This window comes from Galleria mellonella, unplaced genomic scaffold, assembly GCF_026898425.1.
Source record: "Galleria mellonella isolate WM207_F2 unplaced genomic scaffold, CSIRO_AGI_GalMel_v1 utg96, whole genome shotgun sequence".
Taxonomy (NCBI): Eukaryota; Metazoa; Arthropoda; class Insecta; order Lepidoptera; family Pyralidae; genus Galleria; species Galleria mellonella.
Window position 1 is genome coordinate 5,607,617 of NW_026442179.1, and position 19,459 is coordinate 5,627,075.

General features: G+C 39.2%; 1 protein-coding gene across 10 annotated transcripts in view; it reads left to right on the forward strand.

The window, feature by feature from the left end:
• Positions 1–19,459, forward strand: part of LOC113517711 (probable phospholipid-transporting ATPase IA) — a 125,935-nt gene that overhangs the window by 80,128 nt on the left and 26,348 nt on the right. For all 10 annotated transcript variants that reach the window (XM_052902750.1, XM_052902754.1, XM_052902756.1 and 7 more), the window contains 14 exons: positions 2,882–3,065; positions 3,954–4,114; positions 4,708–4,905; positions 6,134–6,258; positions 7,533–7,679; positions 8,187–8,296; positions 11,026–11,199; positions 12,196–12,376; positions 13,910–14,083; positions 15,028–15,200; positions 16,035–16,166; positions 16,747–16,905; positions 17,594–17,791; positions 19,276–19,434. In XM_052902750.1, the coding sequence (XP_052758710.1) occupies positions 2,882–3,065; positions 3,954–4,114; positions 4,708–4,905; positions 6,134–6,258; positions 7,533–7,679; positions 8,187–8,296; positions 11,026–11,199; positions 12,196–12,376; positions 13,910–14,083; positions 15,028–15,200; positions 16,035–16,166; positions 16,747–16,905; positions 17,594–17,791; positions 19,276–19,434 (2,275 nt within the window). The remainder of the gene's footprint in view (positions 1–2,881; positions 3,066–3,953; positions 4,115–4,707; positions 4,906–6,133; positions 6,259–7,532; positions 7,680–8,186; positions 8,297–11,025; positions 11,200–12,195; positions 12,377–13,909; positions 14,084–15,027; positions 15,201–16,034; positions 16,167–16,746; positions 16,906–17,593; positions 17,792–19,275; positions 19,435–19,459) is intronic.

Below are 19,459 nucleotides of genomic sequence, written 5' to 3' on the forward strand. Positions count from 1 at the left end.
TGTCCCTCTTAAAACAACACTTAAAGCCAAATTGCGATTGCCAATCCGCCTGCCCAGCGTGGCAACTAATGGCAAAGCCCCCTCTTATGTAGGAGGCTATGTTCAGCAGTGGACGGTTAACGGTTCATTCAACAATAACGTGCACATATTTTATCGACAATTCAAATGCAAAATATCTTTATTCATGTAGGTCTATTCCAGACTCTTATGATATGTCAAATCTACCGTCAGTTCGGAATGAGTTCGACATGAGAAGAACTGACAGGAAACTCGGCTCATATTCTTTTTGCAAATAAATTTTATACATGTTTACAATAATATTGATTCATTTTTAAATTCAAATTTGGGAGTATAGAGTGACCACCAGCGTATGCTGTTGCAAAAGCAAATAGTCTAATCAGCGTTTGTAACCCAAACAGACCAGTCCCTACAAGCAGCACCTGTTCACGAGTATGACGGATGAGCCAGCCATCATTGCACTCAACCATATTAAAGGGAGGACATAGACCCGGCCCACTATGCCGCCACAAGTTTGAACTTTATAGCTAGCATAACTGTTTCATGTTACTCCACTACGTCATTTATAGTATTTACAGCATAGGCTGTAACAATCACAGTTTTGCCTCATTACAATATTTGTTTTACATAATGTAAATTACAACATGTCATTAATAAATTTATAATAAGTTTATCTGATATTTAAAACATTGATAATTATGTACGTATCTACGGGGATGTATGGACACTTCAGCCCTCTGGTGTGGACGGCTCTCTCGATCCAATTAATTTCAAAACCACGTCTCTCTATTATTCAGCTATATATATATATATATATATATATATATATATATATATATTATATGCCACATAACTTCATGTCCTTTATTCATTTAATGACATTTAATAGTTTAATTCCATTTTAATGTTTCTCAAATACAAAGCATGCTGTGGTTGCCTCTAAATGTAAGACCAGTTAGATCTAATCTACCAGTGTATCCTATCAATAAATAAATAAATACGAATATTTAAGTACAAGTATTAGTAAATTTCTAATACTACAATATGAGTATAATAGCATACTAATTATGTTGTGACAGTCTACCAAGTCAAAGATCGTCCCTCTCGCACTGCACTTGCTGATTCGTGGCCCGCACTCCGGAACACGTCTCCCTATCTGGAACAACTTTATTTATTGTATAATCTATCTGGCCCCTTATTGTTTAGTGGGCCGGCGTGGCACTGTTTACGCGTTGTTATGTCGCGTATCAACACAACGCTGGCAGGTTGCCCACGCCGCGCCTGATGTCACACGTACTTATGGACTTTTTATGGGGTTATCGCTAATTCTGTCGCTGAGACGACCATGACCGAACCTGTGGCGTGTAAACTCTTTTATGTATCTCTTCTAAAATTCCTTATTTTTGAGCGAAAATCATAATAAGATTCAGAATCAGAGCCAGGATTCCACGCACAGGTCCCTTGGTAACTGCCGTGGTTAATTTAACTTTCAGTGAATGTCACTGTTAATAATCCTTATTTTTTTAATAATAATTATAACGCGACTCACTGTCAGTTCGACAGAAAATCATCGTAGGTTTCTTACTCATACTATCGGATTCACCAGGATAGACCCCACTGACTTGACTCCATTCTTATCGTTGCATTCTCTACCGATGCCCCGCCAATATATATATATATTCTTTATTGCACTTGTAAATTACAATGTTAATGCATTTATAAATATTGTGAGCAAGGGTGGACTTATCTCTGACAGAGATCTCTTCCAGTCAACCCAATGCAGTTAGAAAACATGTTGCTAGCGGGCAGCTGATGTGCTACAACTATTATTATTTAGTGTACATAAACAAATATACAGTTAAATAAAATATTAAGATACATAATAAAATATTACATAAATACATATACTATAAATAAATATAAAATCTACCTACTTATACAGTGGATGTTAAAATAAATGAATATACTACCTAGAATAGAAATTTAGTTCAATGATTTTAAAATTTGACAGTTCAATTATAAAAATAAATAAATTAAGATTATGACTCAAAGGAAAGAAAATGTAACTTCAACCTTTTCTTGAAAGAGGTAATTGAAGGGCTCTCTTGTATGTAGGAAGGGAGTTTGTTCCATAATTGGGCAGCTCAATACGAGAAAGAGTTGCCCATAAAATGTGTTCTACACAAAGGTAGGTCGAGAATCCTGGACTGAACTTGACAGGAGCGTTTAGGACGGATTGGTGGTGGTAATAATTTAAATCGAGAGCGGAGGTACGAAGGAGAATTGGGGTTATTAAGTATGTTATAAAGGAAAGAAAGGATGTGCATATCACGTCGAAGTCGGATAGGAAGCCACTTTAACTGGTTGCGAAAGGCAGAAACGTGATCATATTTACGAAGACCAAAGATGAACCTAATGGCCAGATTTTGTAATCGTTCCAGCTTGTAAGCTCCTCAGTCACATCCAAAAAACAGACGTCGGCATAGTCAAGTATTGGGAGTAGTAGAGATTGTGCGAGCATGATATATCATCATAGAAATATAAACGTTAAGAAGGAAATTGTACACCAACCATTCTATCTTCAGCCATGAAAATATAAAATTTAAATTATCTTTACTCAAGTAAACTAGTTTACAAGCAATTTTAATACTTATTTTTTTAGGTTTCTAAAAGTTGTTATCTGTTAAGAAAAGCCCGCAAAAAACTCAACTGATACTCTTTTAAATCATATTTAACAATACGTGTATTTATTTAAATGTACTATGTGTAAAATTACATGGTCGTAATTTGGAAAGCACTGTTCTTTCTAGACATGTCCGTTATATGATTGGTAGTAAGTATGTACTTTTGATATTGTCCCCAGTGTGCCGTCGTTCATTCCGCTGTTCCTGTTCGAGCAATTCCGCCGCTACTCGAACTGCTTCTTCCTGCTGATCGCGCTGCTGCAGCAGATCCCCGACGTGTCGCCCACCGGCCGCTGGACCACGCTCACGCCCCTCATACTCATACTCAGCGTCAGTGCCATCAAAGAGATTGTCGAAGACTTTGTAAGTATGCTGTGCATATATCCACGTTGAATGCTCAAGAGAAACGCAAAGTAATATCAGATCCGAAAGAAATATGTTATACTTAGCCAAAACAGTAGCTTACGCTAGTTGCTCGCGCTTTACTTAGAATGCATCGTGAAGCTGACTCAGTCGTCTTCAGAAGTCGTTGGGGGCAGTGGCGACCCTCAAAAGTTTTATTTGAGCTATGTTCATTTCATATGATGGAATCTAAAATTCACACATAATTTCGCATTCACCTTAATTTAAGATTTTTTCGGGTATTTTTTTTATACAACTTAGAATGGCTAACAAGCTGACGGCCCACCTGATGTAAAGTGGTAACCGTCGCCTATAGACATGAGCAGTACCATGGACATAACAGAGTATACTGTTTCGCCCATGATACTCTCCATGCGTTCCCATTCCTGAGGACTCAGGTGTTATTCCTCTGTACCCAGTAAATTCACGCCATATCTCACCCTTCAAAAACCGAAACAGCCATGCAAACACAACTGCTTCACGGTTGAAACACAAATGGGACAGAGGTATCCAAGCAATCGACTTTTGTACAAAGTCGCTCTCTGGTATTTTTTTTATAGTTTACTTGATAATAGTTCCCATAAATCTTTGCAATACTAGAAGCACTACCACCGCATTACTGACTCTCGTGGTATGAACATCTTAAGTCACAATATATAGTAATTTCACTGCTATATCTTAGTCTTCAAATAGGAACACGGAATGCTAAGAAGCTGCAGGATGATATAAAAGCATCCAAACGGATGACTTTAAACAAAGTTTCGGGTATTACTTTCATTAGGGTGGTCGTCCAGTACTGCATAGAATAAAAAACTTATAAAGCTTATTAATAATATGGTTTCAAAACAGAAACGGCACCGTGCGGACGATGAGACGAACAGACGGAAAGTGGAGGTGCTGCGCGAGGGTCGCTGGGAGAGGATCCGGTGGGAGCGGCTGCAGGTCGGCGACATATGCAAGGTGATCAACAACCAGTTCTTCCCCGCTGACCTCATATTGCTCGCGTCCAGGTTAGTTTTACCTTTGTGTAGTACTTAAGCTATTATCTTGAACGTAAACAATATTGCGATATCTTCGAAACCGAGCTTTAAAGCTTTTTAAAGTTTAGAGCTTTGCAAACTATTATTTATGTATCATGAGAGTTTGACATAAACGCCTAATCTTTTTTATTAGTTAAGTATTGTTTGCAAAAATATAAGTTTATAACCAATGCGGACAGTTCTAGAACTTCAGCAGTTCTAAATTGCTGCAAGCCTCTTGAAAAAATCATTGTTTTTTTTTTTGTATTTGCGACCATCGGAAGATCAAGCTCTTGTATACCTTCAATCATGAGAGTAGATGTTTCAGCTTCCGTAAAATGCCTATTACATGCTATTTCAGTTATACTTGGATATTAAACAAAGTTTCTGTTCAATGAACATGATCTGTCATAAATGTCGGAAATCCTTCTTGAATTTCCTCACCAAAATCTTTGGTGCAGGTTACCAGAATTGTTTCTTTAGTATGTCAGTAACGTATACGTTGGTAGTCCATTTTCTTTTTAAATAATACCATAATGTTTATCTCCTGTCAGTGTCCTTAACAAGTAGTTGGTACCCCGTAGCGCGCCGCAGGGCATGTCGTTCATCGAGACGTCCAACCTGGACGGCGAGACGAACCTGAAGGTGCGGCAGGCGCAGGCGGAGACGGCGCGGCTGGACACGGCGGCCGAGCTGGCCGCCTACCGCGCCACCGTGCAGTGCGAGCCGCCCAACCGACACCTCTACGAGTTCAACGGCAGTTTGAAGCCCACTAATACTAAGTGAGTTCACTTTACCAACAACACTGACAAATACCTCACGTTGCGGGGAAAGGGATTGTTAGTAATGGGGTCAAACAGCCCAAGAAATATATCCTGTCATGTCGATCTCCACGTGGTTCCCCCTGGAAACCATCGTGATTAATTCTAGTTGAATTCGTCAGGATGAGCTAACTCACCTGCTTTCATCCTCATCTATCATCCCCACCAGTGTAAACTGATAGCGCAAGCGGGGCTACTATATCATTATCACCTATTAAAAAATAACCTCACGATAGTATCTGAGCTTAAGTAATTAAAATTCCTCCTGATGATGAGTGGTTGCCGTATTATGTTTTAATGTACTAATTACCGGTTTAACTTACGTGTAATTAGATCGAAAAAGCTCGACTAGTTTCGAGCTTTTTCGATCTAATTACAAAAAATTCACGCCGACTGTGATAATGAATCATAATCCATATGACGCTAAACCGCATTACATAAACGTAAGATCACTAAAATAGCCAATGATTTATACTGTGATTGTATTAATCATTCTGAAGCTTTTGAGTGAATTCCGTTTACCATCTGTCTTGAATCACTTCGAAGCCGGCATCCAATACTTCATGATAATCGCATAAGGTGCATATTGTCCGGTGATAAGCGGTCACATAAGCCCACCCGTATTATATTACTAACTTTTCTGGCATAGAGATCTCTAGTCAAAAATCTATAATTTAATTTCTCTACCATATCTTACGTTCTAACTTGGCACACAGCATGTAAACACAACTTTTTGAATACCAAAAGATTTAGTTACATGGTCCATGTATTCACGCAATAGGCCTCGTGATATTTTTTTAATGAATGATAATGGAATGGTAACCCCGCCTCCGCTATCGGTATACACTGGCGGGGCATCAGTGAAAGATGATTAGTGAAGATGAAGCAAGTCAGTTAGCCCATCGTTACAATTTTACTAATGAATCAATCACGATGGTTTCCAGAGGAAACCGCGAGGAGGTCGACCTGATAGAGTATATTACCAGTTTACCAGGGTTACTAATCCGCATTACTAACAATCCCTTTTCCCCCCAAGGCCTCGTGATTAGGTCATTGTAAATTAATGTGATTAGATCAGCTCTAGACTTCTAGAACGCTAAATGGTTTATTAAATACTTTATTATTACAGCCAAACTAGTTAATTCTAGAATGCTAGACGATTTATTCAATAGCTCATGTTGATCCGCAGGGCGATCCCCCTGGGCCTGGAACAGATGCTGCTGCGCGGCGCCATGCTGCGGAACACGTCGTGGGTACACGCGCTGGTCGTGTACACGGGACACGAGACCAAGCTCATGAAGAACTCCACCAAAGGTACGCTGCATTCGTTCACTTAGAGCGATCACTTATTGTGAAGTTACATTGAGTAAGCGATCCTTGAATCCCGATTCCTTAAATATTTGTTCGGTATACTAAGAGGATTTTACGATTATGTACCTTATATTTTTTGCTCCAACCTACTTTTAAATTCTTTTCTTATGGTGTACAGGATCGCAAACAAACTGACAGCCCTCTTGATGAAAAAATGGTCGCATATAGACATGAACATCTTTGTCATTATATCAGCCAAGTACTGTGCACTTCTGAACCTAGATCTCCCCCATAAGAGCGATTTATCCATTAGTTGCTACGCTGTGCAGGTGAATTAGTAACCGCAGATAGACTGATGATGTTCCAACAGGGGCGTTGCTGTCCATCTCTCGACCATTACGTTCCCTTAGTCCCCTCTTATGACACCCACAAGAAAAAGGGGTGGCCCGTTCTATGCCGGGACCACACGGCAATTATTTTTTTTTCTATACAACTTAGAATGGCAAACAAGCTGACGGCCCAACTGATGGAAAGTGGTAACAGTCGCCTATAGACATGAACAGTACCATGGATATAACAAAGTATACTGTTTCGCCCATGATACCCCCCATGCGTTGCCATTCCTGAGGACTCAGGTATTATTCCTCTGTACCCAGTAAATTCACGCCATATCCCACCCTTCAAACCGAAACACAGCCATGCAAACACAACTGCATCACGGTTAAAACACGAATGGGTCAGAGGTACCCAAGCAATCGACTTTTGTACAAAGTCTCCCTCTGAACTGCAACATAGATGTCTACCAATATACTGTGATGCCCATAATGCCCCGCATGCGTTGCCATTCCTGAGGACTATGATGTTATGGCCTATAATTTCACTATCATATTTCACACTTCAAAATAAGCATGGCTAATATGAATACCGATCCGATATCTATATATCCTCTGGACATTGATGGCCGTAAAAAGTTCATCACCCATTTCGATATCGCCCACATCGGTCGTATATCTATTTCAGAACATGTTAAAATCTTATCCAATATTATTTTTTTTATAACAGACTTTTAACGTATTCGTTATTGGGCCAGTATATAGTTATTAGATATTATAACTAAAATATATAGATATTGCTATATATATTTATTCAAAGCCAAAAATAGCCATGCAAACCTCATGAAATCGGAGGGAGACAGGTGAGACAAGGCGAGAATAGTAGATGAATTTTTATATGATTTCTTCCACCTTGTGAATGTATGCTATATGTATTGTGGACAGCACCCCTGAAGCGTTCGTCGATCGACCGCCAGACGAACACGCACATCCTGATGCTGTTCATCATCCTGCTGGCGCTGTCGCTGCTCAGCGCCATCTTCAACGAGCTCTGGATGCGCTCGCACAACGACTGGTACATCGGCCTCGAAGGTTCGTTTTTATACAACTTGAATGGTAAACTGTGCGACCTCCTAATCGTTACTACGGTGAACGCTCTATATAAGCAAACTCTCTATAAGCAATATTCTTTATATTTTATTTATTCTACTCATAGCTTAGTTAGTAAATAAAATAAGTAAAAATATTTTTCTCAAACATGCTTGGAAATGTGAGCATTATTTTGACAATCTTCTTAGAGATAAATCAAAATTGCCGTACTGGCCAGATACATGCGGGCAGCGGCCGGCAAAAGTTGTATGAAAATCCATATCTGTCGTGTTTTGCGGCCAGATAAATTACTATGTAAACTCATATCTGTCCTGAAATTTAAAAATGGAATGACCTTTTACTTCGAAACATGGCTACCAAGGAGGTAACTAATACAAGGTTTTATTTAAATTTCGAACTGGCTTGCAAATAGAAAGTTGTTACAGCTAGTAGGTACAGCTAGTTAATATGAATAATGTTAAAAATATACATTAATGTGATTTGTTACAGAGGCACAGAACGCCCACTTCGGCTTCAACTTCCTCACGTTCCTAATATTGTACAACAACCTGATACCTATATCGCTGCAGGTCACCGCTGAAATTGTACGATTTTTTCAAGTAAGTATCTCCATCACTACATAGTATAAAACAAAGTCGCTTCCCGCCCGTCTGTACGCTTAGATATTTTAAATGACGCAAGGGATTTTAATGCGGTTTACATCAATAGATAGAGTGATTCAAGAGGAAGGTTTATACGTATAGTTCAATATTATTTTGCGTTAATTTGATGAAATATGACGATAATCTATTTTTTTTTTATACAACTTAGAATGGCAAACAAGCTGACAGCCCACCTAATGGAAAGTGGTAACCGTCGCCTATAGACATGAGCAGTACCATGCACATAACAGAGTATACTGTTTCGCCCATGATACCCCTCATGCGTTGCCATTCCTGAGGACTCAGGTGTTATTCCTCTGTACCCAGTAAATTCACGCCATATCCCACCCTTCAAATCAAAACACAACCTTGCAAACACAACTGCTTCACGGTTGAAACACGAATGGGACAGAGGTACCCAAGCAAACGAATTTTGTACAAAGTCTCCCTCTGGTATCTTATATATTTATCACTGTTTTATATATTATTCTTATATATTTATACATAATATCTCTTGCACACATGTGTCCGTGAGTTACGTATTTATGGGGAAAAAGGTTCTTAAGTAACGACCTTGTACGGGCAAACGTAGTGTAGGACGAGCTCCCGACTAGATGGAGTGACGACCTCAAATGCATTGCAGGGAGTCAGTGGATGCAGGTGGCTCAGGACCGTTGCTTATGGCAGTCTATGGGGGAGGACTATGTCCAGCAGTGGACGGATAATGGCTGGGATGATTATGACTAATTTTATGATAATTACTTGTCATTTTGATATTTCTTATAGCTGTAAACTATTCCCTCAGTGCAAGACTTAGTTCTTAGTAAAGTCACTCTTTTGTTTATCCATTGGTACTGTTCGTACGACACATTTATCGCTATGTCTACAAACGGTACCTATTCATTGCTACATATTAACACAGCTTGAATCACTATTTGTTTAGGTAAATTATCAACGTGTATCATTTACATAGTACATTATTTATTTATTTATAATATGTGTACATGGCGGACTTAATGCTAAAAACATTCTCTCCCAGTCAACAATAGGGAAGTGTCAGAATACTCGAATGCGGTACTACTAATTATTGATATACATACATACTAAAATTACATATATAAACGAATATATATATATATATATATATATATATATATATATATATATATATATATATATATATATATATATATATATATATACACATATATGACATACTATATTATACACGAAATTGAGAATAATGTAAAGTACTTACTGCTCGGATAAAGTAAAAAAGTGAGCGTGAACGTTTTTTTTGAAAGACGGTTTAATCGGTAGTCTCTTAATGGTATCAGGAAGCGCGTTCCAGAGTCGTGAAGGATATAGTTTATCATTACAAGTAGAAGTAGTATATTATTGCCACAAGTAACTGGTATGCTTACCTTTTTTTTGTCGAGGGGACATGCTCACGCATGTCACATACCTCGGGGGATTTATGTGGGTACTGACGGACTTTTACCAGATAAAAACCCCCGGTGCACCTTCTCAGCACTAGCATCGGGACGAGGGTGTGCGTACAACTCGTGTGCTTACCTAACTTAACCTCATTGGGGGGAAAGGGATTGTTAGTAATAGGGTCTAACCGGCCCATTGCCAGCAATACACCCATATCAGGTCGACCTCCACACGGTTCCCCCTGGAAACCATCGTGGTTAATTCTAGCGGAATTTGTCACGATGGGCTAACTGACCTACTTTCATCACCACCTATCATCCCTCACTGGTGCTCCGCCAGCGTATACCGATAGCGCAGGCGGGGTTGCCATTCCATTATCACCCATAAAAAAAACCTTACCTCATTAGAACACAGGATGACGCACAATTTGTAATTTTTCTATCACCATGATACATTCGTCATAGTGGTAGAATACTGACGGATCTGACAAATATTACATATATAGATCCGTCAGTATTCTACGACTATGACGATATGTGCCGCCGTCCTCATACGTAACAGATATTCTGTGTTATTGTTACCTCATGTATACATGCTTAGGTATAAATTTAGCCTTGGAAAAAACATTATTTTACTGCTTGAATACTCGTTTAAAAGGTTACAAATGATTTTGTTTACACCTGTTTAAATAATATACTATTATTATTTAACTCTTTATTGCACCATAAATAAAAATATACAATGACAAGTGAACAATTCAAGTGAAATACAGTAACATATATACCATACAGATTGAAATATACACATAAAGGTACAAAAGGCAGTCTTATCGCTACGCCAATCTCTTACAGACAACCTTTGGTTAAAGGAGAACATATAGAAATAGGCAGGTGGCGCGTGTATATCATTTTAACATACCATCAAGGATGCCAAATAAGCTAGTATCCCGTTTAATTGTAAACCTATAACCCCAGCATCTGCGGTCAGTGTCCTCACGGACATATCGAATGGTTTGTCCCGCATTTGTGATAGTACATCCGAGATTTTGCTTTAAATTCGTCCTTCCAGCATATGTCTCTCCTTAACTGCTCCTTTCTCGAAATACTAAATCTAAGGACTCGACAATTGCACAGTCGATTAGAACCATTTCAATCGACTAAAAAAAAACAAGAGGGAAAACTTTCTTTTTTTATCTGTTGTACTAAAATACCTGCATTTGGGCACAGTGTAAAGATGAAATATATTTTCAGGCGAAATTCATAGCGATGGACAGTGAGATGTACCACGAGGCGACAGACACGCCGGCGATGGCGCGGACGTCCAACCTGAACGAGGAGCTGGGCATGGTGAAGTACATCTTCAGCGACAAGACCGGCACGCTCACGTGCAATGTTATGAAGTTCCACAAGTGCTCCATAGGAGAGGTGTGTACTAATCACGACTTAGAACTATATTATATCTACGTTATTCTGCAAATTATATTTTAAGTTTTTTTTTTTTAATACAATTTAGAATGGCAAACAAGCTGACGGTCCACCTGATGGAAAGTGATAACCGTCGCCTATAGTCATGAGCAGTACCATGGACAAACAGAGTATACTGTCTCGCCCATGATACCCCCCATGCGTTGCCATTCCTGCGGACTCAGGTGTGATTCCTCTGTATCCTGTAAATATCGCACCCTTCAAATCGAAACACAGCCATGCAAACATAACTGCTTCACGGTTGAAACACGAATGGGACAGACAACACCACTCTTCACCAAATCTTTAGAATCATAAAGTTTTCCATAGACAAGAAGTGCTTATAATCATACAATCCAGAACTTCAAATTATGAATGACTTTTAAATTTAAATTTTAACTTTCAAACTTTATATTGAAACTTTTGCCTTGTTGATATATATTCTAAGTACACTATTGGGACTTAACGCGATGGTGAAATTGCTGGTGATTGGTACCTACATACCTGTTTTTTATTACCTACATTGCGACGTATAGTCACGTACGTCGTGATATGTGGGTACTACTTATTTATTTACTTAAAATATATATCGACAATGCGATAGTTGACAATTAACTAACTTCCTTTTTATCAGCTTAGTCGGAGTTTTAAGGAGTGCATACAAAAAGCCGGAGTCGCATAATTTTTTTTTTATATCACTAAGGTGGCAAACAAGCATACGGCCCACCTGATGGTAAGTTAACCACTTACCATCAGGTGGGTACCGTAGCCTATGAACACCTGCAATACCAGAGGTATTACGCGTGCGTTGCCGACCCTGAAGAAACCTCTTTACCTTAAACCCCTTTTGAAGAACCCCATGCTGTAGTCTCATGGGAAAACCTCGGCAGGGAACTCATTCCACAACCTGAGTGTTCTCTCTAGCATAGTTTTTTACATGTATTAATCTTTTTACAGATTATTTACAATCGTCCGGGACCAAATGAGAAATTGGAAGACACGTTGTTGTATCAGAATCTGACCAAGAACCACCCCACAGCACCCATCATCGAGGAGTTTCTCACGATGCTAGCCATCTGCCACACTGTTATACCAGAACAGCGGAATGGAAAAATCGAATATCAGGCTGCTTCACCAGGTATATTTTTGAATCATAATTTAAATTTATGTTTATTATTTTTGTTTTTTGAAATAAAATATAAAAATCCATATTACTTTTTGGCATTTTATGTATAATGTAATGGTTAACTAAAAAGGTTTTTGCTGATAACTAGTTGATTAATTGATTATTTTCTATTTGAGTCTTAAGGTGGTTTAACAGCAGTTTGAATTGGTTCAAGATTTTGTTTGTCAATATCGTTTATTGTTAAAAGTTGTAGGTCTAATTACACGTAAGTCAAACAGGTAGTTATTACATTAAAATATCGTTTATGTAACCATTAACGAAGCTGGACCCTATTATGCTTCCTTGAGAAACTCCATTCGTGATATGTTAATATCAACTTATTGGTGAATTAATTGTAGCATATTGATTCTTATCGATCAAGTAAGATTGAAAGGTGTAAATACCTCGTGTTTAGTTTGACATTCAACTAAACACGAGGTATTTATATTCGTAGAAAGTAATGGGATCTCAGTCGTATCTAAAGCTTTAATTAAATCCAAGAATATGCCAAAGTTAGTTTTTAGCAGTTGAACTATCGCTTAATAATAATAGTGATCATAAATATATAAAAAAAAATCGTAATTACTTGCGATCTTCACAAAATTAATGTGAGACCAACACGGTATTATAACCTAGTAATTAAAACTGATTTTTGATTTATTGAAACCGTTGTTTTTGTTTGAGAAAAAAAAAATTGTTACGAAGCAAAATCTACATAAGATTTCTATCTCCGTTATTCATCGTATTTCTTGAATGTATTTATAAACGGTTTTATCGTGCAGTGTGTTCGTTGCCCAGGGCCTCTAGACTAGTGGCAAGCGAATTCGTCGATGGAATCGACATCGCTAGCGAGTTCGTGAGATAGAATGAGATAGCATCCCCGGATGACTCATGTTTTTTTTTTATACCACTGAGGTGGCAAACAAGCATACGGCCCACCTGATGATAAGCGGTTACCGTAGCCTATGAACGCCTGCAATACCAGAGGTATTACGCGCGCGTTGCCGACCCTGAAGAAACCTCTTTACCCCTCTTTTGAAGAACCCCATGCTGTAGTCTCTTGGGAAAATCTCGGCAGGGAGCTCATTCCATAACCTGAGTGTTCGTGGGAGAAAGCATCTCTGAAACCGCGTTGTACGCGATCATTTAGGCTGTAAGGTATGAGGGTGAACTCCCTGTCGATGGCGAGCCGTACGATGATAGAAAGTGGCCGTAGGCATCATATTGAATAATTCCTCTGAGCACAATCCGTCGTACAGGCGGTAGAACACGCAGAGTGAGGCAAAATCTCTCCTAAGACTTAAGGGTTCGATACCGCTTGCGAGCATGGGATCATCGACAATTCTCATAGCTCGTCGTTGCACTGAGTGGAAGGGTTCAAGCTGGTATGTAGGTGCTCCCGCCCATAAGTGAGTAGAGGCCCTGGTGTCGTCGCGTGTATGTATGTATGTATGTATGTATGTGTGTATGTGTGTATGTGTGTATGTGTGGTGCGGTGGTGGGCAGACGAGCGCGCGCTGGTGGCGGGCGCGGCGGCGTTCGGGTTCGTGTTCGAGGCGCGGTCGGCGGGCGGCGTGGCCGTGCGCGCGCGCGGCCGCGCGCTGCACTACAAGGTGCTGCACGTGCTCGACTTCACCTCCGCGCGCAAGCGCATGTCCGTCGTCGTCAGGACGCCCACAGGTACGTGCCGCCGCCACTCATACTCGTAGCTTCACACTCTACTATTTTTCATTTATTATTATTTTGTTTTTGGAGTTTATGTTCAAAATTAATATTTTTACATAATTTGATAAATGTAGTTTTTTTTATACAAAAGAAAACAAAAAACTAATGAATTATAACAGAATATACACATCAAAAAAGTCTAAGCATATTATTTCAAATTGTTAATCAATGATTATATCATTTCTTACCAAGTAGGTAATACCTGTGTAAACTTTTTTGGATTTAGAGGACATACTGACTAGTTGCAAAAAAGTTTAGTTAATTAGGCACCTTACTTTGTACTACGTACATACAATACTTACTCGTAATTATTGTTAATTAAGATTATTAAAAAATAAATAAAAAAAAACAATTGTTGTTTAATATTTAAAAAAAAATCATTAAAAAATCATATAAATAAGAAAATACTATGGATTTAATGCAAAAACACATTGTAAAATTAAAATTTGTATGTGTTGCTTAGACTTTTTTTTATGTTACATTAAGTCAACAGACGGCATTTTTACTTATAATTTAATATAATTATATATAACAACAAAAATCAGCATATTTTATAAACAGCTTAGATGTACTTAACTTAATCTACTGTCGCTAATTTCACATAGTGAATTTACAGGGTACAGAGGAATAACACCTGAGTCCTCAGGAATGGCAACGCATCGGTAGTATCATGGGCGAAACAGTATACTCTGTTATATCCATGGTACTACTCATGTCTACAGGCGACGGTTACCACTGTCCATCAAGTGGACCGTCAGCTTGTTTGCCATTCTAAATTGTATAAAAAAAAATAACATAAAATATTAAAGTTAATAAATTATTATTGAACAGGACTTACTGTAAAATGAGTAATGGCTCAGAAAGTATGAGTAGTGGTGTAACAGTAAGGATGTGTGCAGGCGAGATCAAGCTGTACTGCAAGGGCGCGGACTCGGTGATCTACCCGCGGCTGGCGGGGGGCCGCTCGGCGCCGCTGGCCGACACCACGCTCGCACACCTGGAACACTTCGCCGCCGAGGGGCTGAGGACGCTCGTGTTCGCCGTCACCGACATATCGGAACAGTTCTACCAGGTACGTACACGACACATTCTAGATTAACGTTACACAGCAATGAGGAATTTAAATTGGTTTTGTTTTTCTACAATTTAGATTATATATCTGACGACTCATCTGATGTAAAAGTCGCTTATAGATGTGATCATAAAGTAACGTACCATAAACTCTGTTATGTCCATGGTACTGCTCATGTCTATAGGCGACGGTTACCACTTTTCATCAGGTGGGCCGTCAGCTTGTTTGCCGTTCTAAGTTGTATAAAAAAAAAAAAAAACTATGACAGCAGTGTTATTCCAGAATTCTCTAACATCGCCATAAATTAAAAAATTAAGAGCGTCGAGGCTTGAAGACCTGGCGGTGGGAACAGAGTAACTCGAATGTTTAATAATCTAACATCACGCCTCTAAATTTTTTTTCTGTCAATATGAAATACTCGAGTTATGTTGTACTTAACTTTAACAGATTAAATTAAAAAAAAAAAACCGATTATTTTAAATTTATAAATGCATATTAAGATTTACTGGCTGATTTTCGATACAATCAACTATATCAATGATTGTAGTGAATAGACTTCAAATTGTAATATTTATTTGATGTCCATTCGATGTAATGCTCTCTACCCAAAGGTTGTTCTGAAAGAGATTGCTTAGCAATAAGGCCGCCTTTTGTATCACTTCTCATTACAGTTAAATGTATTTACTATTTTATAAATGGTGTAATAAAGTGTAAATAAATAAATAATGTCAATTTGAACTCAATTCGATTGCATTTAAAGTCTATCTGCAATCCAGTGTTTCTACTAACCTTAATGAGAAACAAACTTGACAACATGTATATGTTTGTCACTAGGACTGGTCAAACACATACCACAAGGCGAGCATAGCGATACAGGACCGCGAGCAGAAAATAGAGGAAGCAGCGCTGCTCATCGAGAACAACCTGCGGCTGCTCGGCGCCACCGCCATCGAGGACAAGCTGCAGGTACGAGCTCGGCCACCACCACCCCCAGATACAATTTACTACATCCGTCCTCAGACAACACCTGTCATACTATTTAAAAAATTATACATTTCACATGTTTTATTAGCATTGTATAATATTAAATTGTTTAAAAATAACCTATTATTTTCACAGTTCTTCTAGTTGCAGCCAATACTTCTTATATTGATAAATGATGGTAATAACTGTCTTATTTATGCCTGCATCCTATCTATTAGTACCCAGTACCTGTATTTTAATTTTGTTAAGTAAATAAATAAATAATAATAGATTATCTGTACCGATAGCAGAAGTTTGTTTGAACGTGCTAATCTAAACTACTAAACGGATTTGAATTTTTTTTAAAGATGATTATCCATTTGTAATCATATCGCTACACAAAATTGGCCAAAATTATCAAACGAAAATCACGTCAGAGGTCTTCGTGTACAACGGAGAGCGATCTAGAAAATGGTCACACGTTTATTGGGTAGTACAAAATGTAATATCCGGAGGGAAGGACCAAATGTCTGCCACGGCTGACACGACATGTAATAACAAGCGATGGTGGTGGTGATGGCAGGAAGGCGTGCCGGAGACGATCTCGGCGCTGCTGCGCGCGAACATCTACGTGTGGGTGCTGACCGGCGACAAGCAGGAGACCGCCATCAACATCGCGCACTCCGCCCACCTCATCCACCCCTCCATGCCGCTGCTCGTGCTCAACGAGGACAGCCTCGACGTACGTACCCACCACCGCACACCACCGCACACCACTCGTAATAGGTTTTACTCTACATAACCCGCCGAGTTCAATACACCTCTCGCGCTGACTGTGTAATATTTACAGACCCAGTACATTGACATCGGCGGTTTATACAAGTAAATCCTATTGTGATTCATGTATATCCGTTTTATTCAACTAGTTGTTATATTGTGGAAATCCATATCACTGGTTATTTGTTTTTTATTTTTTTATTTTTTATACAACTTAGAATGGCAAACAAGCTGACGGTCCACCTGATGGAAAGTGGTAACCGTCGCCTATAGACATGAGCAGTACCATGGACATAACAGAGTATACTGTTTGGCCCATGATACCCCCATGTGTTGCCATTCCTGAGGATTCAGGTGTTATTCCTCTGTACCCAGTAAATTTACGCCATATCGCACCCTTGAAACCGAAACACAGCCATGCAAACACAACTGCTTCACGGTTGAAACACGAATGGGACAGAAGTACCCAAGCAATCGACTTTTGTACAAAGTCTCCCCCTCTCCTAATATTTATGTGTGTAACTTGTCTAGAAGCCTTGTTTTGTTATAAGTCCAGTAGCCATGTTGGAAGCCTTTGCGTATACTGAAAGTGGCGTAAAAGCTGTTGACATAGGCAACATCCTCGCTCGAGTAATAGCTATGTTTAAATACAGGGTACTCGCGAAACGATATCCCGGCAATCGATGGAGTTCGGCGAAAACCTGCGCAAGCAGAACGAGGTGGCGCTCATCATCGACGGCAAGACCCTCAAGTACGCGATGGGCTGCGACCTCAAGAAGGACTTCCTCGACCTGTGCATCTCGTGCAAGGTCGTCGTCTGCTGCCGCGTCTCGCCAATACAGAAGGCTGAGGTGCGCCCGTCAAACTGTTCCGCTCATGTTATGCTAATGCTTTAAATAAGTAGGTCCTTTTAAATATTATTTTTAATTTTTAATTTACAAAAGATGCTTTTTTAATTATACAGCACTATCATACCTGCTTGTACAACAATTAGTCCATTACCTTAAGGCTGTCTTGAAAAGATTGCTCTCAGCAATGAGACCGCCTTACTGTACTTATACAATTGTATTGTTGTGTTTGTAAATTGCCTTGCTTATTTCCTATATTGTATAATGCAAATAAAGTATACTCATTCATTCATTCATTCATTATTTATTGGTAAGCAGAATGTTTGGGAATCACTGGACTGATTTAACAGATTTTTCTATCGTTTATAATTAAAATTACTAGGAAAAAAAAGAACAAAATCAAATTTGAATAGAATAACGTCTACTAGTGCTGGAAACTATTTTAAATATGTATGTGTGTATATATAATAATTGTTTTGTCAGGTTATACATAGTGTGAATTATACAGTATTAGGCTTGCATCTCTAGTGTGTGATTCGTAAAAAAATTGTCTTTTGCAAATTTTTTTTATGCAACTTAGAATGGCGAACAAGCTGACGGTCCACCTGATGGAAAGTGGTAACAGTCGCCTATAGACATGAGCAGTACCATGTACATAACAGAGTGTACTGTTTCGCCCATGATACCCCCCATGCGTTGCCATTCCTGAGGACTCAGGTGTTATTCCTCTGTACCCAGTAAATTCACGCCATATCCCACCCTTCAAACCGAAACACAGCTGCTTCACGGTTGAAACACGAATGGGACAGAGGTACCCAAGCAATCGACTTTTGTACAAAGTCAAATTAGTGCTAGAAACTATTTTAAATATATATGTGTGTATATGATTGTTTTGTCAGGTTATATATAGTGTAAATTATACTGTATAGTCTTGCTTCTTTAGTGTGTGATTCGTAAAAAAATTGTCTTTTGCAAGTAAATATTATTTCATTTCAGTAGTCACACTCTGAATGTATTTTTTGCTTATAAAATGTCTACTCGCATTTTGATTTCACTTCACTAATCCAGGATAAAAACTCGCATTCATACTTTTCTATATCTACCATAGAATACTTCGCAACGGTCTACGAGTCGATAAAATACCAGAGGGAGACTTTGTACAAAAGTCGATTGCTTGGGTACCATTCGTGTTTCAACCGCGAAGCAGTTGTGTTTGCATGGCTGTGTTTTGGTTTGAAGGGTGGGATAGAGCGTGAATTTACTGGGTACAGAGGAATAACACCTGAGTCCTAAGGAATAGCAACGTATAGGGGGTATCATGGGCGAAACAATATACTCTGTTATGTCCATGGTACTGCTCATGTGTATAGGCGACAGTTACCACTTTCCATCAGGTGGGCCGTCAGCTTGTTTACTATTCTAAGTTGTATAAAAAAAAATACGAGGTTCTTAAATGTGGTGTGGTGGCGTTACGACGCGGTCGGCAGGTGGTGGAGATGGTGTCGGCGGCGACGGGCGCGGTGACACTGGCCATCGGCGACGGCGCCAACGACGTCGCCATGATCCAGCGCGCGTCCGTCGGCGTCGGCATCTCCGGCGTCGAGGGGCTGCAGGCCGTCTGCGCTTCCGACTACAGCGTCGCACAGGTACCTTCACATCAGCCTTCAACTC